The following is an 18,828-nucleotide window of genomic DNA, read 5'->3' as shown; positions in this document are numbered from 1 at the left end:
TTCGCGCCAACCCGCTGGCGGCGCGACGCTGTTGCCGAACACGTGCGGCCCGTTTCCAATCGCACCGAGCCTGTTGGTGGCGGATATTGCGTTCGTTACGAAATGACCGTGGCCCGTTCGGACGACGACGGCGTGGGTGATGCCGCCGCGGGCCCCCCTCTCTTTCTACCTCGCCGGGCTTTTTCGAGCGCGCTGTCGTGTCGGCGCAGATTGCGGTCATCCCGACGACTGCGGAAAACTGCCGCAGGCCTGGCTGCTGCTGTTCGCTCTCCCGTCGCGCACCCGGCTCAGCGCTGCACCGGTGTCAGCCGACGGCTTGTGGTGGGCGCAGTTTCGACAGTTGCTCACGCAGACAGTCACCGGAGCACGCCCTGTCTGTCTGGCCTGGGGCGCGTTTCGGACGGTTTGCGCCGAGCTTTCGTTTCCCGCTGCGTCGGGCCCTTTCTGCCTTTTTTTTTTTTTTTTGACGTTGCAGGACGGTTGCGTATAATAACTCCGGCAGTAAATTTTTTTGCTGCGCGCGTGCGCAAAGCTTTGAGGATAAGTGCAATAAACTCTGGTGGAGACTCAGTTATGCCGGTACATTTGGAAAGTGGCGTGCGGTTGTGCTTACCGGTGTAACTGGCCGCTTCCAAAAGCGGGCTATATGTATGCTGGTTGTGCCTGGGTGTGAAGGCTTATCAATGCCACCGTGCAACAAAAGGGAAGCCACTATGTTGAAAGAGACTCCTGCTTTCCTACAGCAGAAATGCAGCGCGACAAATGAGGCTATATGTGGCGTTCGTTCCGCGAAAGTGGCATAAGCACGCTGCACGGATGTTTTCTGCCCGACCAGCAGTCCCGTTGCGCGCGTCGTGGTCGTGTGGGGGCGTATTTTTTTTTTTTTTTTTTGTAGGAAGGATGGCGTGCTCGTCGCCGCTACCGTTCTTAAAATTCAGTCTACGTAAGCGCTTGTGTTATCAACAGCCACTTTTATCGAGCCACCGACCCCTGCAAAAAGAAGACACCTGAGGTAACGGCGCGATAACAGTAGCTACGGGAGAATAATGCTTTGTTGAACTGACGGAGATCACGGGAGGCCATGGGCGGGTTTTGTAGCCAGCTGGTCAGGTTGTAAAAAAGAAAAAACTCCCACCTCCCCTCGCGGGAACCCCTGTGTAGATGCGACGCATATGCGGAGCGGCGAAGGGAACGCGTTTTATAGCGCGCATAACGTTGAGGGGTCTGCGTAAGCCGGTCCCAGTCGATGACGACGTTGGCGTACTTGTAAAGCGGCGTGGACTCTAGGTGTTTGAGCCAAGCGTGGATGTTGCTTCGCCGGAGAACGGCACACCGGTTATATGCGCAGCGCGCTCGAAGGAGAGGAAACCGCGGAAGCGAGAGTACTGCACATGCGCCGGCCCCAGCGCGTCTGCCGCGGCTATGACGCAACGCAATCCAACACAATCCACTTTAATCCAATCCAAGCCAATCCAATCAAATCCAATCCAATGCCTCTCGCGAGAGAGTGTTCGTTATCGGAGAGGAGAGGGGGTGAGCGGCGGAGAGCGCAGCTCGCGCGGCGAGGAGAATGGCAGAGGGGTGGACAACGCCGACGACAACAACGACGACGACGCCGGAGGGACAAGGCGAGTGAATCAGATGCTCTGCATCTAAAAGGAGATGCGACACCGCTGCTCCCCCTACCATTTTTAAACGAAGCTTTCGTGCTCTCGCTTATGGCGTCTGTAAAGCGAGAACGCCCTGCACGATAGCCACCTTTCTCTATGCTGATGAATGACCGTGGGTGAAGTGAAGAAAAAAATTGGCGCCCTTCCACTCTGTGAAGAACGATGACCTGCGAAGGTGGACGCAGTCCACGAGATGCACGAAACTGAACACGTTTGTTTGTAATTTGCGATTGAGCAATGGCACTCATCCCAGTGAAACTTGAATGGACTCGAGCTAGCGGACAGACATGGAGCTGTTTGTTTCCCTCCCGCGTCGTCGGCATCTTACCGTCTGCGTAACGCATCACCCCAGTCCGCTCGACCCACTGAGGACACCTGAAAGTTCGCATTTCGGCGGTGGGCGTACACGTTTAAACCTCCCCCCAGCACATCGGACATGTCAGTCACAAAACCTATAGCTGCGCGTGCACGCCGCGTAAATCGGCAGCTGGTTATGTGCTCGTGCTTCGAAGTGATAGACACCGCCAAAATTGTCCTTCTAAAAGTCCTTCAAGCTGAACAAAAATTATTGGCTCACGTCGAAGTTGCTGTTCATCCAAGAGACATTCCCAGCTACTCGACGAGCTGAAACTTGCGGCGGCAATGGCAGCGTATTTCTGTTGTTTTCGCACCCATTTGCGCTTTTGTTCCTGCAGACGCTCGTTCGATTCCCGCTGTTCTTCCTCCGAGCGAGGAACGCGTCTGTCTCATAGGGAGTTAAAACCTGGAAGGACTCGAGCTCTATTCTAGTGGACAGACATGTGGCTGTCCGTTTCCTTCCCGCGTCGTAGGCACAGTCTGTGTAACGCACCAACCCGAAACCGCTCGACCATTGAGGACAGCTGACAGGTCGCATCGAGCCGCGAGACTTCCGCGTTTAAATTCCCCGCCAGAACTACGCGCATGTCATTGGTAGCGGCATGCAGCCTAGCTGTGCATGCACGCCCCCCTTCTGCTTCCACCCCCCAACCAGTGCGCGCATAAACCGGGAACCGGTGATGGGCGTGTGTTTAGGCGTGAAATACACGGCCGGAAATGTCGCGCGGAAAGCCTTTCATGCTGAAGAAAAACGGTGGAGTTGAAAGCGGCCAAGTTGCTCTGATAAGGGCGTATCGCCGTTATTAGTCGATTGCGCAACTTGGGAACGAGGCATCCCTGGTGGCGAGGGGAATGACATTTGTGAAGCGGGGTCGTCGGTGGTGAGGAGGTGCGCCCCAGCGGCGCCGGGTAAAGCGGCTTCACCGGAATGAAAACTGGGGGGTTAGACATACAGTGCTTCGCAGTAAAAACGCTTCGGTGGCCGAAATCGAACCTGGGTCCGTCGCGTTATCGGGCCGGCGTCTATCCGATGGCTCGATTTAGACATGGTCGGAGCCCAGTCCAAACTCCGGCGACAGCCAAAGAATCCGCCACGAAAAATCTTCGAGGGGTGCAATTTCTTTGTTTCTTCTAGTACACGTCAGGCGCTGGGTGATTAGTTACAACTGGTCAAGGAGTTGCCACTCGCTTATCGGAGCTCCTGGCGTGGTCTCCGGGCACATTCAACAGTAGAGGGCACGGTGCGCATACACAATATAGCGGTGCAGCGTGCTTTACATAAGTCTTTTCCCCCTCTCTAACGGTGGCATGGAAGCGCAGGTTGTTCTCCTATTGCTGTGGAATGCAACAGATTGCCCTTTGTCCTCCATCTGCACGTCGCTGTGATGCCGATGAGGCTATAACATGAGCAGGTGTGACGTATACCTGCGCTGTCCCGCATGTACGGCGGCCTCTCTGCTCCTTCCGTGGGCCTGTTTGCAGCCGGCTGGGCAGTACTCGGTGGCCCATTGTTCTGCTGCCAGTTTAGCGGCCGACTCGCGAAAGGGGTGCGGCCGCTAATTTCTCGGAGAGGATGGCCCGGACCTTGCGCAACCGTGGGCGTCGCGCAAACTGGGTCAAGAGTCGGCGGAGGCGTTTGGCGGCCGCCGTGATCCTCCCGGGCCCCGCAGCCAGCCAGAACGGGGCCACGTTTCTCCTCGTGTGTGTGTGTCTTCGAGGGGCAGCCGTCGTTTCCGGCTGCTGCTTGCTCCGAACGCGGAAGAGGCCTGCGCGCGCCAGTGTGGAACGACGTTCGCTTGCACGCATCGGCGAAAAGAAAGCGTGGGTGTGCGGCCCTTCTCGTCCAGCCGTTTCTGCTTGCTTCGTGGGGGCCGCACATGTGGACGGTCCGGTTCGAGCGCTTATCTATAGGGGGGGGGGGGGGGGGGGCGTCGGGGTTGACATAGCTCCTTTGGTGGCCTCGCATACGTCCATAGCCAGCTGTGTGTTTTCCTCCTGTTTTCTGAGCTTTTTTAAAAATCTAGAGAAACGGCAGCCAGACCTGTATTGTTCTCACGGCATCGAAAAACGTCAAAAGCGCCACATGGTTAACTAGGTTTTCAAAACCTAGCTCTTTAATCATCTCCTTGCACTATTGGCTCCGATGGAGGGATGCAGTTCGATGGTTCCCCTGAAAAGCAACGCATCTTTCAACTAAAACCGCCTGTAGTCCAACCCTAATCATAGGGAAGAAAACCCAGTTGGCGTGCACCGGCGATCGAGACGCGTGACCGTTTCCTCCCGGCGGCCAGGCCGTGCTCTGCTTTACCGCACACTCGTGCGCAGTTGCGCTTCCACCACGCTAGCCGCGTGCGCAGCGTGCTCCCAGTGATGACATTGAAAGTATGTGGTGTGTCTGTTGGCTTGTCACAGACCAACCAGCTGCCCTGAAGCGCGTTTGAGACGAGCTTCACTGCCTTGATTGATACCAGCGGCCGAAAGGTACTCAGACAGCCCACCCCTATATCAGTTATGCCTTTATTGCGATTGTGCCCCGTAGCATGCAGCGAAGACGGTGTGCACGTAACTCTAAAGGCGGGCACCGCCAGTTTGTCGAGAAAGCTCTAAGCGGAGCCTGCGCCTTGGCCTGCCTGATCGCACGAACTCTTGGACAACGCGAGTCTCATTTCGTGGCCATTATCGCTGGTATCCCCGTCGGATGTGCACGTGTTCTGGCCTCCTTTATACGACTTACGCCGGCGCGTGGCCAGGCTTCCGTTTTTCAGCCCTTTCCGGCGTATCGATTTGTTGCGCAATTCAGGCGCTGCTCTTGCTTCCATGAAAATGCACGCCACGCTTTGATGCAGTCTTAGTTCCGGAATGTGTTTGGCATTTGCCTGTCGGCGTGACTTCGACGTGACTTGAAATGTGCTGCTGAGACGATGCTGTGCCTGCCTGCTGTTGGCCCGTTTTCATGTCGCCGCTTTCCTTTGACACCTTGTGCTGAGGTGGGTTTTTTTCTTTGCGCCATTTTGTTTTTTTTTTTTCATTTTTCACCACAACGGAGAAAACGCCAGTTCAAGGTCAGCGCGCAAGGATAGTAGGGCGGAGATAATGCAAATCGTCATTTTGGCGCACGTTTTTCAGCAATCTCTTGTATGCGGCGGTGGTGCCGCAGGACTGGAAGGTGGGCAGAATTGTCCCAGTCGCGAAAAAAAGGTCCCTCAAATTCCATTCCAAAGTACTGTCCCGTCCCCTTAACTTGTGTTTCTTCGAAAGTCATGAATTATATCATCTACTCCCACTGTGTAAAATTCTTATAGGGGCGTACAAATTTTTCCCCCTTCACAACTCGGCTTCCAGAAAAGGGCATTCTTGCGACAAGCAACTCGGGATGTTTGTGAATAGGCACGTTGCACCGGACAGAGGCCGCTGTGAGCGCAGCACTTTTCCTACTAAAGTTGTCTGTAGCACGCGCTAGGGCATCGGTAAAGGAGTGGCGATTCCTCGACCCGTTATCAACCAATGCCTGCGGCATGCCTTGTCAACGATCTATGTGGTTGGCACTGAGACACGGTGTAAAGAAAGACGGTCGTGATGAATGCATCGGTTCCTCCCTGTCATTTGTATTATCTGCAATCTGACTGGTTGACTACAATATCATCAGCTAACGTATTTGTAGCGCCGACACTTAAGTGCTATGAATGCTACGAACCGAGCCCGTGATATGCGTGACATCTTTCCTACGAGAAATGACCCCCGGAACCACCAGAATAAAGAACACGGCGCTGCTGCTTGCGAGGTAAACATCAGCGCAACGTGCCTATCGACACCGGCTCTAGCACGAATACTGACTCACCAGTGGACGCCCTTTTCCTAGACATTGAAAAAGCGTTTGATGAAGTCGCACGCGAACGCTTGCTTTTTAAAACTACCGCGCCTAAATTTAGGCCTCCAAATTTTCGATGGCATTCGTCGCTTCTTGACTAACCGCCAACGGTTTGTTTACGCTAACAGTACTTTTTCCTATATGTCCCCCCTTTCTGATATTCCGCAGGGCACAGCCCTAAGCTTGGTCCTGTACTCTTCTTGAAAGTTGATCTATGGTAATGACGTTCCTTCTTACCTTCAGTCCAATATTTTTTTTTATTCTCCGATGATTGGGTTCTTTACCGCCCTGTACTTAATCCTCCCGATTCTGCTGTCCTTCAGTCATATATACGCGTCATTCAAACATGGTGAGAAAAATGGTTGGTGCGCTTGAACATTAAAAACCAAACATTTAAAAGTACGTTTGCGGTTCTGAAATTCTTTCTGTAAGCACTTAGATACCTAGTCATCTACCTAACTTCCGATGTTTCTTGGCCCAGGATTCCACGGAAGTTCTGATATTTCTTTTTGGTCATCGCACGTTTCACATGTACGCTAACCGGGCACTCGGCTACTTGCGACGAAAATTAAAGCTTTATCCATAACTCTTCACTAAAGATCCAAGCTTTCTTAAAACTGTGCGGCCTAAGCTGGAATACGCATGCCGAATTTGACACCCTTTCAATATAATCACACGTACACTTGAAGCCGTTCAAAACCGTGCGATAAGATTTATTTATTCAGGCGATTCATATTACAACAGCGTATCTGCGCCAAAATTCCGCGCCAATCTTAAAACCTTAGCACCGCGGCGCATTTTTCATAAATTCTATCACGCCTCGCCTTTCATCTGATATCGCTCCCGCGCACACCTCCGGACGTCATGCCGCACAAGTCACGGAAAAGCAGCCCGTGCAAGCTGCCAAAATAACCTGGCCACCAACGAACGCCATGCACCACTCCGGCCCCACGAAATTCAAGGATTTTATCGCTCACCCATAAACGGGGCATTGACGGCACAATGAAAAAAGGAAACGTTACGTTAAAAATGGGCGTCCCGAAATCTGCTCGGTTGTGTGGGGCCAAAGCATGCCATGGGTGCCGTTCTCCGCCTGACTAGTATTTCAATGCGTCGGCGACATTTCCTTCTCGGGAACGTTGCACGGTAGCTTTAAAATTCCATAGGCCACACGCTGTCATTTGGGGAAGCCAGCGTCAACAAGCTATCATTTACTCCAGGCGTGCGCGGAACACGCATGTCTCCGCGGTTACTTGGCTTTTACTTGTGTAGTCGGAGACTCGATTTCTTTCTTTCAGAGTGTCATGTCTGCTCGATCGTATATCTTTCGCTAGTGCATTTTGAGGGCACTGACTTTTGTATGCATTGCAATAAAATTTGAGCGCTCGACATCTTTCCCACGAAAGTTGCAATATATTTTAAATAAACCAAAGTTCAGTGCTGTATACAATTAGTGGTGGAAGTGTCTAATCTGTATCTATATTCCGAGCAGCGGCTTGTGCTGTTCGCTGTCGGCATGAGACACGTGGTTGAGTAAAGGGAATGTTATCGTTTTGAAATAATTGGCTCCCTTTCGGCGTCACTTCTGCTTGTGTATTCTCCCAGCGCCAGAAGTTCATTTTATTTGAGGAACCTTTAGGATTTAATATGATTGGTAACATCCCGATATACAAACGAAAAAGGAACACGAGCTTTGAAACGTAAGGACGTAGCTTGGGTAACGCTCATTAAGAAATTAGAGTTCAGGGTCCCTTGCTACCGTTTCAGGTGCTTTCAACGACAATTGAGTATCACCGGGCCGAGGTGACAGTTCATTGTTTCCCGCCGCCGGAAGACATCAGCTCAGCGCACTGCTTTCTGGAAATAGTGAATCTTGGTGAACTTGGTGAACTGTGTCGGCCGCTTTCTTCCGTGCCTCGACACTGACCGCTTCCGCCCGAACGCTGCCCTTTTGACTCAGACGAGTTCCGTGCACGCCATCGTCTTGGTGCGCCTGCCAGCACTGCAAGCGGGCTGTTACGAAGAGGGGTCATTCGCATGGCACATTCCGAACTCAACAAAGATAGCCTTTGGACTCGGGACGCACCTCAAGTCGGAGTTGCTCAAGCTTGACCGGTGCATCGTGTTGTGTATCGCTGTCGGATCGGCGTATCTCATTTTGTATTGCCTCGGTGCCGGTGCCAGCAGTCGTCCTCGCTTCTCGGTACCTTCGAAATCTTGTAGTGATGGGTACAACCGCCAACTCCTAATCGCGTTGCTTTTGGCAAATATGCCTTTTTCTACCTAGGACCCAGCAGGTGCTTCTTAGACTGATGCGCGGCCTGTTTGGGGTCAGGTGCGTGCCGTTACGGGCCGCCACGGGGTCCCTTTACCGGTGAAGCCTTTGCCCGGCACACCAGTGTAGTTGCAAATGGCTGTCTGGAACACGGCAAAAGCCGGAACTGACGTGCTAGCCCTCGATGGACACACAAGTCCCTGCAAAGCACGGGCGAGGGAACGCGTCCGGTGGTGTACGCCGCTATTATACGAACGTCGGACATCGTCGCTCACTATGAACGATGCGCATGCAGAAGTGCCGTGCTTGGGCACTACTAACAGTCCTTGGCAGCGTCTTACTATTGATGTGTTCGACTTCCAGAACCCCGAGGCGCCCCCTAACTTTCGATGACATCTGCTGCCGGAATAAATGCTGTGGAGGGATGCTTTGTGCGCCGCGGAACTCCTATGTGTCTTAGATAACGCCAGTTGAAAAAAAAAAAAAAATTCTTTAAAAAAATAAACGGTAGCAAACTTTGGCACTTCCTTGTGGGGAACCTTAATAGGCAATGTCACGTCTTGAAAATTGTTTGCGCCAAGGTAGTTTGAGTTCGCGAGCTTGCAGCAGTGAGACGTAATGTTGCGGGCTGATTCTGAGGGCACAGGGGCGACACAAAGGAATACGAACGGAGCGCACGGCCTGCGATGCGTGCGGTGCCATCAGGCTGCCAGGTTCGAAAGCTCATGCTCTGGCCTTCTACGCATTTGAGTGTGTAACCTGCCGTTAGATCAGATGCTTTCTCAGCGGAGCGACGCTGTATATTTTTGTCGTTGCGCACTTCAAGAGCATTGCGTAGCAAGATGCAGGTCCACCATTTCGTGTCTGTCAAGGCTTTTTTTCTTTTTTCTCTCTTTCGGGCATAGTCCTTGTTCCCACACCCCGAGAGACCCACACATACGCGGAGCTTTTCAATCCGGCACCCAGATAGCAGAGCATATATCGAAGGCTGTGCGCTCCGTTCGTATTTCTTTGTGTTCCCCCTGTGCCTTTGCTCACCCCTGCCTGACCCCGGTTCTGACTGTCGCATCGCGTCGGGCGGCGTAGATTCAGTACGCTTTTCCAGTACAGCTGATGTAGCCTCGGCTTCGCATTCCCTGGGAGACGGCCTCGTAGCAGCGCACGCATGCTGCAGACGAGGGCGGTTGAATTGTGCTGGGCGTAACGAGGCCACGTCCGTCGTCGCGCGCCGGAAAACACTGGCGTCTCGAAAGACGGTTTGTGCTGGCCAGAGCCGTCGTCTCGGTGCGCCTACACTGCACGTGAAGGAGAGGGGGCCGTTCACGTGCCGCATTCCGGCCCGCTCTATAAAAAGCAACTCCGGAAAGGGCCCCCGCTGCTTAGAAGCTCCGAAGTAGGCTACGGCAAGGCGTACGAGAGTTTCTCTGCCTTTCGTAACAACGTCTGTTCTACAACGCTGCCGCTAGCCCTAACCAACGGTTTTTTTTTAAATCCCACTCCCAACGGTGTGCCAGAAACAGCACTGTCTCTACTCACTGCCATTGACATGCTATTATCCTCCAATAGGGTCCGTCTTGATTACGCGCGGTCATTGTCTCGCTTCCACGAAACGCTCTGCCGCCACGGAATACCAGCATGAGATGGAACAGATTGCTGCAGCTGTGATATCGATTTGAAGCATTGTTTGAGCGCCGACTGATGGCTAAGACAATGCCGAAGAACGGTTTGTGCCTGATTTACGTGACAGCAGCGTTCACGCGGAAAATAGGCTGGGTATGCCCTTTAATCTGATTAGCATCCAGTTCTAATGTTGCTCTTCCTAATACATCTCGCCCTGGATTTCGAAACATGGCTGTTGTGTGGACATGTACTGGCTGATGTTGAGAGCACACGCAGAGACTGTTGCCCGTACCAAATTAAACTTCAGTACTCCACATGTTCATGGTCGAGCCACGTAACCAGCCTGGTAGCAGGGCCGGTTCCTGTCCCAGTGACCAGCGGCATCGCCTGGAGTTTATCGACTGCGCCAGCTTAGCGGAACTTTTACGGCGCTGGATAGCTGAGATACGTTTGTGCGTCAAAGTCCGATCGTCCCAGCTGCGATATGTCCCGCCGGTAATCTGGAGTGCTCAGCCGAAGTTTGCTAGTGCGCTGCCGTTCGTAGTGCTGCAGTACGCCGCGTTCACACTGCCTGGCGCCACCGAGCCCGTGGAACTTAGACTGCCGTGTGTGCTGCCGAGATTAGGCGTGCCTTGGTCGAAGACCGCGACCAAAACCCCCCGTTTTTGCTTTCAGCACTTGACTGTACGAAAGGAAACGCGTCGGCCAACTCAGTGACTTATTTTCCAAGCCACCATCGATTTTAGTAATGCGCTAAGTAAACTGGGCGAGCCGATATATGGGGACGGGTACGGCGCCATTCAGAAGAGCGGATGTGGCGGCGTTCCAGTATGGCCGGCCGTTGTCCAAGGATGAGCTCTGGTATCGCGGCCGGATGCAGGCGAGGCAGAGGCATCGGTTTCCTCCCGGTACCCGAAACCCTGTCGGCGCGATGGAGAACAATGCGGCTCAAGATACGCGACCGACTCGTCGCCGACAAGGCGAACCCGAGTGTCCCGTGCGACAGTCATGCTGCGCACTGCCGGAAAGGCTCGCGTGTCCTCCTTCCTGTGCCGCCGGCTGAGGACGAAGGGGCGGCAGCAAACCTGTTCCGCTGGCGGCATCCGACGTGACTTTGGCCGTCTTGTGAGCCGAGCCGACTGCCGGATCCATCGGATACCGTGATCGCGCGGCTTCCTTTTTTTGTCCGTCGGCTCTCCGTCCTTGCTGTCCTTGGCGGGATGATGAATAGACTTTGTTTTGTGGAGAGTTTCACAGGGCGAAGCTTCGATTGAAGCAGCACGAGCCGCAAATTGAGCGATGTTTGTGTAGCCAGTCTTTTCTCTCGTGGATTGCCCAAGCTGCGCTTTCATTGACACACTTGGCGTGCGTTAGTATAGCGCCGCTCGCCCCGTAACTTTTTCCGGAATAGGACCCTTGTATTAACCGGTTGCGGTGCTCGTTAATGCGCTCATCAACTGCGGTCGGTGAACGCCTGTGTCAGCTTCGTGCGCGTGCACCCAGCGGGCGCCCCCGGCAGGCCTGCCTCGTGGCCGTCATGCGTCGCAGCAGAGTGTCTGCTGTTTGTTTCTGTGCCGGCTCGAGCAGCAGGTGGCTGCCGATATCGCTGCGGTTTGCCGTGTGTGCGGATGCGCGCTCATTTCCTCTCGTCAGCGCATAGCGCACCGTAGGCGGCCTCCTCAAAATAGGCCGCAATGCAGCTGCGGCTCATTTCCCGGCTTTTCCTGAACACGGTGAACGGCTCACGTTTTGTGCACCGTTCTGCTCGGGGCTAGCTTCCGTGGTAATCCGGGCGCTATGACGGCATATTTAGTAACGCCGACTCTGGCGCCGGATATCCAAACTACAACAAAATTTTCGAGGCGTGCGCGAGAAACATAAGGCTTAGAAACGGGGAGTGCTCATCAGAATAGTGGCATTTGTTAATTGGGCGGTTGACGGAATGGTTATTCCGCTTTTCTGATGGAGGCGACAAGCAAAAACTCCCGTGTGTACGAGATTTCGGCGCACGTTAAAGGGACAGACGACCGATTTTTGTCTCTCTAGCTCATATGAAAGCCAGCGTTTTATTTAGTCCGGTAACCACCAGCAATTTCTAAACAAATTGGCGGAAATAATTTTAATTTGGCAGCAAACTGCCTGAAATCCGAAGGGTGGCGGTTCGTAGTGTCGAAACTTGACGCTACAATATGTGTCCCTGTCACGTGACCTGCAAACCTAGCAGCTACTGCAACTGCCGAAACGTTTATTTACGTATTGAAAACCTTTTGACACAAATATTTGTACAAGGTTAAATTGTATATGTATTTCTAAACATTCATTTGAAAATTTTAAAGACACGCCGCCCGCCGTCGCTGGGTTGCTCTCAATGTGGCTAACTGAGCCTCCATGGTAAGAATTCAACGGCAGCCTTCAGTAAACAGACCCAGTAAAGGAGCTTTGACGATTCTGCCTGAGTCAGGGGCGTTTGATCTGCCACAATATTTGATTTCAGTTTCCAAATACGCCAACGGCAGCTTTAAAAAAAAAAAAAAAGAACGTAGCGCCCGGGGAGAATCGAACTTCCCACCTCCACAACTTGAAGCCAGATTCTACCTATTGTCTATCCCAACAGATGGCGCATTCGTGCAAAATAGACCGTTGTATTAAAAAAAACACATAAAGGAACAGAAAAGCCGGCGATTCAAACTTTTTTAGCTGGGGACAAGTTTTTAAATTTCGTTTCTCATTTCGCATACAGACAAAAGTATGTTGTCGAGCTACTCTGTCATGGTTGCCAGCATTATTTTTGGGAGGGACGCATACGGCTCGTAGATCTAAAAATTTCGATTTAAAAAGTTCTAGGGCGTTATCAGCCAAACCGTTTCTCGTCAAGGTGCTTTAAGTGATGCCCTTTCATTTGGGATAGAGAATATATACTCGACAAAAATCGGTTTGTCTGTCCCTTAAAGATTTCCAGGTGGTCACAATTAATCCGGAGACCTCCACTACGGCGCGCCTCATCGCCTGCATTGCGTCGGCGCATTAAACCCTACAATCAAACCAAGAGAGTGGTTATTCACGCCTTCCTAGTACACCCTTTCTCAGCGCATCCGGACGCTCGCTTCCCCATGCCTCTTTTTTGGCACCAGCCGCGAGGTGCTTCCGCTGCCGTCTGTCCCAGACGGCGGGAAAGTGGCTGTTGTGAGGTGGGGCGGCGATCAGCAGTCTGGCTTTGAGCACTAATGGCATGCGTGGGCTCGGTTTCAGCTGTCGTACTGTTGTCCCCGATTGTATGCGCACACGTTGGTGCGCAGTGCGCGCTTCCGAATTTCTGCCCGTACCAGGCGTAAAAAAATGCTTCCCCACGGTGGAAACTAATCAGGCGCCTGCTGGTGCTTTCGGCCGCTCGGCTCCTTCCTTTTTCTGCGTGGTGAAGTTAAGCTAATAAGGTCGCGTTCCGTAAAACCATAGTTCCGTCGCCGTGGCAGGGGTGCCGCGCGCGTTGCTCGTGCAGCGGCGGCCGTGATTCCTTGTTCCGCTCGTCTGACGCGCGCCCTTTGCGTCAGGGTCTCTGGCAGGCGCTTCTACGGGATGGCCGCGTGCAAGATGCTGAGAGGGAGAGGGGCGGAAGTACGATGTCCCTCGTGTGCCACGTCTACTGCGCATTACTGCACATCTAAAAGTCATCAAACATGCGGGCCAGCCTTACGCACTCCTTCTCTTTATTTCTTTCTCTCCCTCTTCTTTATCCCCATTTGTTCTCATTTGTCCCCTTTCATTCTCCCTCTCCCCTTCGCCCGGACTGGGTTGTAAGTTGAACTGCAAAATGAGTTCAAAATATCCCCAGTCCACTTCTTTTCCACTTTCTATTTTAATAAATCACTCACTCACGCTCACTCACTCTAAAAATGCCATTCGGAACATCGAAGCGCGCTTTTTAAAAGGAAAAGCCTAGCAGAGATTGCCTTGACGTCACGAAGAAAAAAGAAACGCTCTTGTGAAACGCCTTAAAACGCCCCGTGGTCCCTTTTACTTGTTTGCACGTTATGCAACATCGGTTCAATATCCGCATTTGTTGTAGTAGCTGTCACCATGCGTTCGCTTTTTTTTTTTTTTTTTTGAAGGGAGTGTTCTTTAATATAACAGCATCGACCGGCCTGTATCGCGTGTTCTGAGGTCTTGCAAATGGGCGCAGAAATATTCGCGTCGATAAAATACTGCACCTGATTCAGCGTGCGTTCGACTAGCTTATTTTTACACCGAACACTTGTGCGGTTTTGTGCCGTTGGCGTTGAACTGTCGGGACAACTCCAAGGGCAGACGTTCCAGCGATTTCGTCGATGAAATACTGCACTTGATTCATGACCGTGCGTTCGCTTAGTTTATTTTTACGCAACACTTATCCGACTTTATGACGTTGGCGTTGATCACTTGAACAGCAGCTTCAAGGGCAGAACATTGCAGCAGTTTCGGAATACAGTCGGTCTGATTTAAGTCCGCAACGCTAGAAAGGCGCCCGAGTGTCTGCGCAATCGCGATCGGAGGGCGTAACTGCATCCCGCCGAAGCCGTTTAAACAGGCGCGTCAGTGTTCCCTTAGTCTGCCTACACGGTTATGCTGACGTGCTCGCTATTTTAGTCTGTCTCGTACGAGAAGTGCTGCCTCTAAGCGCTTAGTACAGTTGCTCGCTTCCGCCCCTTCATCCTTAAGTGAATGTTAGTTGAACTACAGCCTTCGTTCTAAAGAGGAAAACTTCATGTTGTTATAGCGTTCCTGTGGAGTGTACTTGTAAATGTGCGGGCATATTCTCTGCGTTTTTTTTATTTACTTCCGGGGGTCATCCAAAGGTACCTTCGCTCAAACACGCGTGGAGAATACCACCCTGGGGTGTCCAGTAAGCTACTTCGTTTCGCTTGACCTCAAGGATGTACAGTCGTCAAAACTGTTCACAGCACAACACGAGGTGCCTGCCCACGCACAGATTGGCAGCTCGCGATAGCCACAGCCGCATCTTTGGCGGCCGGTTATCGGCCCTCACGATGCTGCCCTACTGCACTCGGGTGCTTCAGCGCATGCGCACACCCTGGCTTGGCAGCCTCAGCGCTATCGTGAGCTACCGCTCTGTGCATACGCTGGCGCCTCGTTCTTTGTTGTTGTTAAGTTTTGACGACTGTACCTACTTCTTGTGCAGTACGATAGTTTATTCTTATTTTTCGTTTCTGTACCGAGCAGAGGTAGATTAAATCACACTTGTCTGAAGATGCCCTTCTGCGGGTTGTTCGGATGCGGAACGTTTTGATCGCGTGCTCTCAACAGATTTATTGTTTATTACCATAGAAGGCGTAACCGGGTGCGTAAATGCGCGCCTCCAAAGAGCGCATCATTCGTGAAAGGTATACCATTTCCTGTGGCTGCCTGCCATCTTTTCAGGGACAATTTTTTTTTTTTCGTCCACCCCCTCGGTTTTTATCGTTATTTGGCAACTGTGGGCAGGTATTTTTCAGTTGGCACGTTCCTTAAATTCATCCACAGCAAATGTGGCCGAGAAAAAGTCTCTGCTAGCTGGCAACGTTTTCCACAGCGGACTCTAAACCGGGCCAAATTTCCTTGGCCGAGTCCCCACCGCGCCGACCAAGTGGCCCGGTGCGTGGGTGTTTCTCCTGACCCGATGGCGGCGGAATGCGTGCAGTTATTGATTGGCAGCCTGAGCTGATGAAGGGGTCGTTGCTCTCGGGAGGAGGCCGGTCGATGGCGTTCCCGGCATCTGGCGCCGCGGTGCGCGCTCGAGCGTGGCTCGGCGACCCCTAAATCGAGGGGGTACTGTGTGGGACCCACTTTCGCCGCCGGTAACCCTGTTATGTCAGCGGCCGCTTCCGGGGGCCCCGGGCTCCTCGTTCCATTTTCTGCCGACCGGGGAGGGTGGGTGTCCCCCTCAGCCTTGAGCGCGGGGGCCTTTCAAGGTTGGCACTCTGGTTCGGCATGCCACCACGTGTCGCTGGCCCGACGGTAGTCGCCACCCCCGTGGGCATTCTTGTCGTGGCTCAGAAGAGGGGGGCACGATTCCTGGAGAAACCTCTGCAGCTTGGGACCGCTGTCATATGCGTAACCCCGCCGCCCGATTTTTTTCTCACAAGTCCGTCGAAACTTGTGCAAGACTCTTCAAGATGCTTTGTGACGGTGCGAGATTGGTACTTGGCGTCAGGGGCAATGTGCTTCATTGTCCGGGATAGTGTTATGGCTGTTATAGCTGGGATGGTTTCTGTGGAGATTCAGCCAACTGTAACAGCTGGCTCATTTCTACAGGTTTACTTCAGCTGTTTATCTTAATAAATACCATATGTCTTCACCCTCTCCCTATATATATATATATATATATATATATATATATATATATATATATATATATATATATATATATATATATATATATATATATATTACGAAAAGGCATTCACCGCGGTTGTAGAAGCATTGAGAGGAAATTGAGTAGAGGAAGCCGTTCGTAGGGCTGCTACAGGATTTATGTCATACGAGGGATACACGGGAACGATTATCCTTCATACGACAACCTGGCCACCAGAAAGGGTGTCGGGGAAATACACACAATCTCACTACAATTGTTTACAGATTGTTTATAAGGGCTGTTTAGAAAACTGAATTGGGAAACATTGCGATTACAAATCAAGGGGAATACTTAATTTTAGGTTATTGTTTCGTTGAACCTGTTCCGCCAGTACTTGCATAACACGCTACAAAAACTCTGCTCAGCGACTTACTGCAGTGTTAAAATAACCACACAGAAATCAAGTGATGTTCAACAGATGATTATAACTCTCTTAGGCAAGTTGGTGGTGCTGTCGATAATTGAAATAGTCAGCCCAGACTTTGGGTGCGCTGGGCGGCATTCGGTAAGCGTTTCTGAAATATTAAGCAGTAAGGTACCTGTCTCCTTGATAAAAAAAAAAAAAACTGTTATACCAGTGCACTTCTGATTATGGCGTATGGGGCGGAAAATTGGGGTCTCAATAAGCATCTTTAAAAAAAAAGAACTTGTATAACTATTCAAGAAAAGAAGAATGCTAGAGGTAACACTTAAGGAAAAGAAAACAGCATCGCGGATTAGAAAAACTGGGGTGGAAGCTGTTGTAGCTCAAATTAAGTGAAAAGAAATTAGTTGTGCAGGTCATCGATTAACAGAATGGCTACATAAGGGGCTGGGAGCTAAATACTATATGAAGACCAAGTACTCGATGTCGGCATGAGTTAAGAAAATTTTGGGGAAAAGAAGGAAACACGGGCCATTGATGGTGATGATTAACAGCACGAAGGCCTCACCATTGCGTCCACTTTAGCACATCACAATAACACAAGCTGATGTTGAAAGACGACAGGGCGTACAAATTAAAAAAAAACCCTGTAATGGGAGCACTTTTATTTCGCCGTGCTTCTCGCCGAAACATAGCGCAGATTTTTGTAGCAGGGTCTGGCGTATACAAGCTGGGGATAGGGATTGGTTATCCAGGAACAGAACATGGCGGATTGTTGCAAAGGGCGAGGACCTCGCACTTTTCTCCGAACCTTATTTTGGAACTTTAATAAAAAAATTCTTAAATGTTATAACCGCCTTAAATTCAACCCCTTCTCGTCGTGCTTGGCCTGACGAGCAGTGTTTTCGTTTCATTTGCTCGCCACAGACTGTCCAACTCGTGTCCCCCACTTCGTTGCTTTCTTTGGTTGTCGCGCGTCGTTCCAATTTCTTGATGGATTTCTCGCTGCGTTCGTCGGCGTGCTGATGTTTCACTGAGCGAAAAGGCGTAGCGCCCGTCGAGTGCTTTGTTCGCAATGACTTAATTGATGACGTATTCATTGATGACGTATTTGCCGTCATGGATGCAGCGCTGGTATTGTGCACACGTATTGTGACGTTTCACATATCGTGACTTTGTATGTACCGTTAACCTGACGTCTTTTTCGTTGAGTTGAAAGCTCAAATGCAAAAAAAAAAAAAAAAAGAAAGAAACGTGGACAGATAAGCAGCGATTGTGCTTGTGGTGTTTGTACCTGTCATTGCTAGCGCGCTCTTTTTAACCTTGTAACGAATCACCGACGACGGCCGCTAGAGCTGGAGGATGCACTTCCCAGTGCTGAGGCGTTCTCATTCTGCTTGCGTACAGCGCGCTCTGTGTACCTGCATAGCAGGCAACTTGCAGACAGCTGTCGGGAAGGCGCGGTTTCTTCACCGCATTCCGCAGTGCAGCATCGTTGCTTCCCGTGGGACAGCAGGCAGTGCTGCCGTCCTCCTTGTGCGCGGGTGCTTTGCGGGGCAGCTCTCTCGGTCCAGGCCCGAGCGCGCCTCGAGGGGGGCCGTCCGTCGAGTGCAGTGCGGCCGCGGGCACCCCAGGCTGGCGGCGCGGTGCTCGGTGTGCTCGCACCCGCCACGTCCGGGCTCTGCGACGTTTCTCTGCGCGTTAATCACGCCTGCCAGTGGTTTAAGCCGGCAGCCCCGAGCGTTGCTGCCTAACTTCCCGCGTGCCTTGGCGGGCCTCTTCGCGGTGCGGGCAGCTTCGAGGATGCCTGGATGCGCGCAACAGCTGTCGGGGCCTGCAGAGCGGCGTGTGTGTAGCGTTGCCATGGCAGCAGCGCCAGTGTGCGGGCCTTGGCCGTCGTCCTCTTGGGTGTCTCCAGTCGCTAATGGACGTCGTCAGCCTCGGGCGCAGCGTGCCCTGATTGATTCTCTTTCAGGGCCCTGCGTGAGGCAGCGACGTGCCATTTGCTTTGGCCTTTGACAGGTCGGGGAGTGTCGTAACCGCGGCGCTGGGATTTGCGCCTTTCCGAGGGAATCTGGTGTCCTTCTCGGCTCGAAACTTGGCGCTTGTATTTATTTATTTTTCGTTGTGAAAGGGAGAGCGCATTGCAAAACTTGCTCTCCAGGCGGGGCACAAGGGGATGTAGTACAGCCTCTTGGGAGAAGTCTGGGCCTCCCTGGGAGCGCGAGCACTGGCTGACAACATATCAGCATTGGGGTGGAATCGAATTCCAGGCATATTTCGACAGTT

At 52.1% G+C, this 18,828-nt stretch overlaps 1 protein-coding gene across 8 annotated transcripts in view; it reads left to right on the top strand.

The window, feature by feature from the left end:
* LOC144156100 (uncharacterized) overlaps positions 1-18,828 on the top strand; it is a 248,100-nt gene that overhangs the window by 64,273 nt on the left and 164,999 nt on the right. The window contains exon 1 of one of the 8 annotated variants that reach the window (XM_077687904.1): positions 4,934-5,014. The exons of the other annotated variants lie outside the window; for them this stretch is intronic. Coding sequence (XP_077544030.1) covers positions 4,949-5,014 — 66 coding nt within the window. The 5' untranslated portion in view covers positions 4,934-4,948. Of the gene's footprint in view, positions 1-4,933; positions 5,015-18,828 lie in introns of those variants that run through there. 8 annotated transcript variants of the gene reach the window in all.

This window comes from Haemaphysalis longicornis, unplaced genomic scaffold (assembly GCF_048455015.1).
Source record: "Haemaphysalis longicornis isolate Haplotype H1 unplaced genomic scaffold, Haemaphysalis longicornis Haplotype H1 scaffold_1, whole genome shotgun sequence".
NCBI lineage: Eukaryota > Metazoa > Arthropoda > Arachnida > Ixodida > Ixodidae > Haemaphysalis > Haemaphysalis longicornis.
The sequence above is the reverse complement of the archived record's forward strand: the minus strand, read 5'-3'. Positions and strand labels throughout refer to the sequence as shown.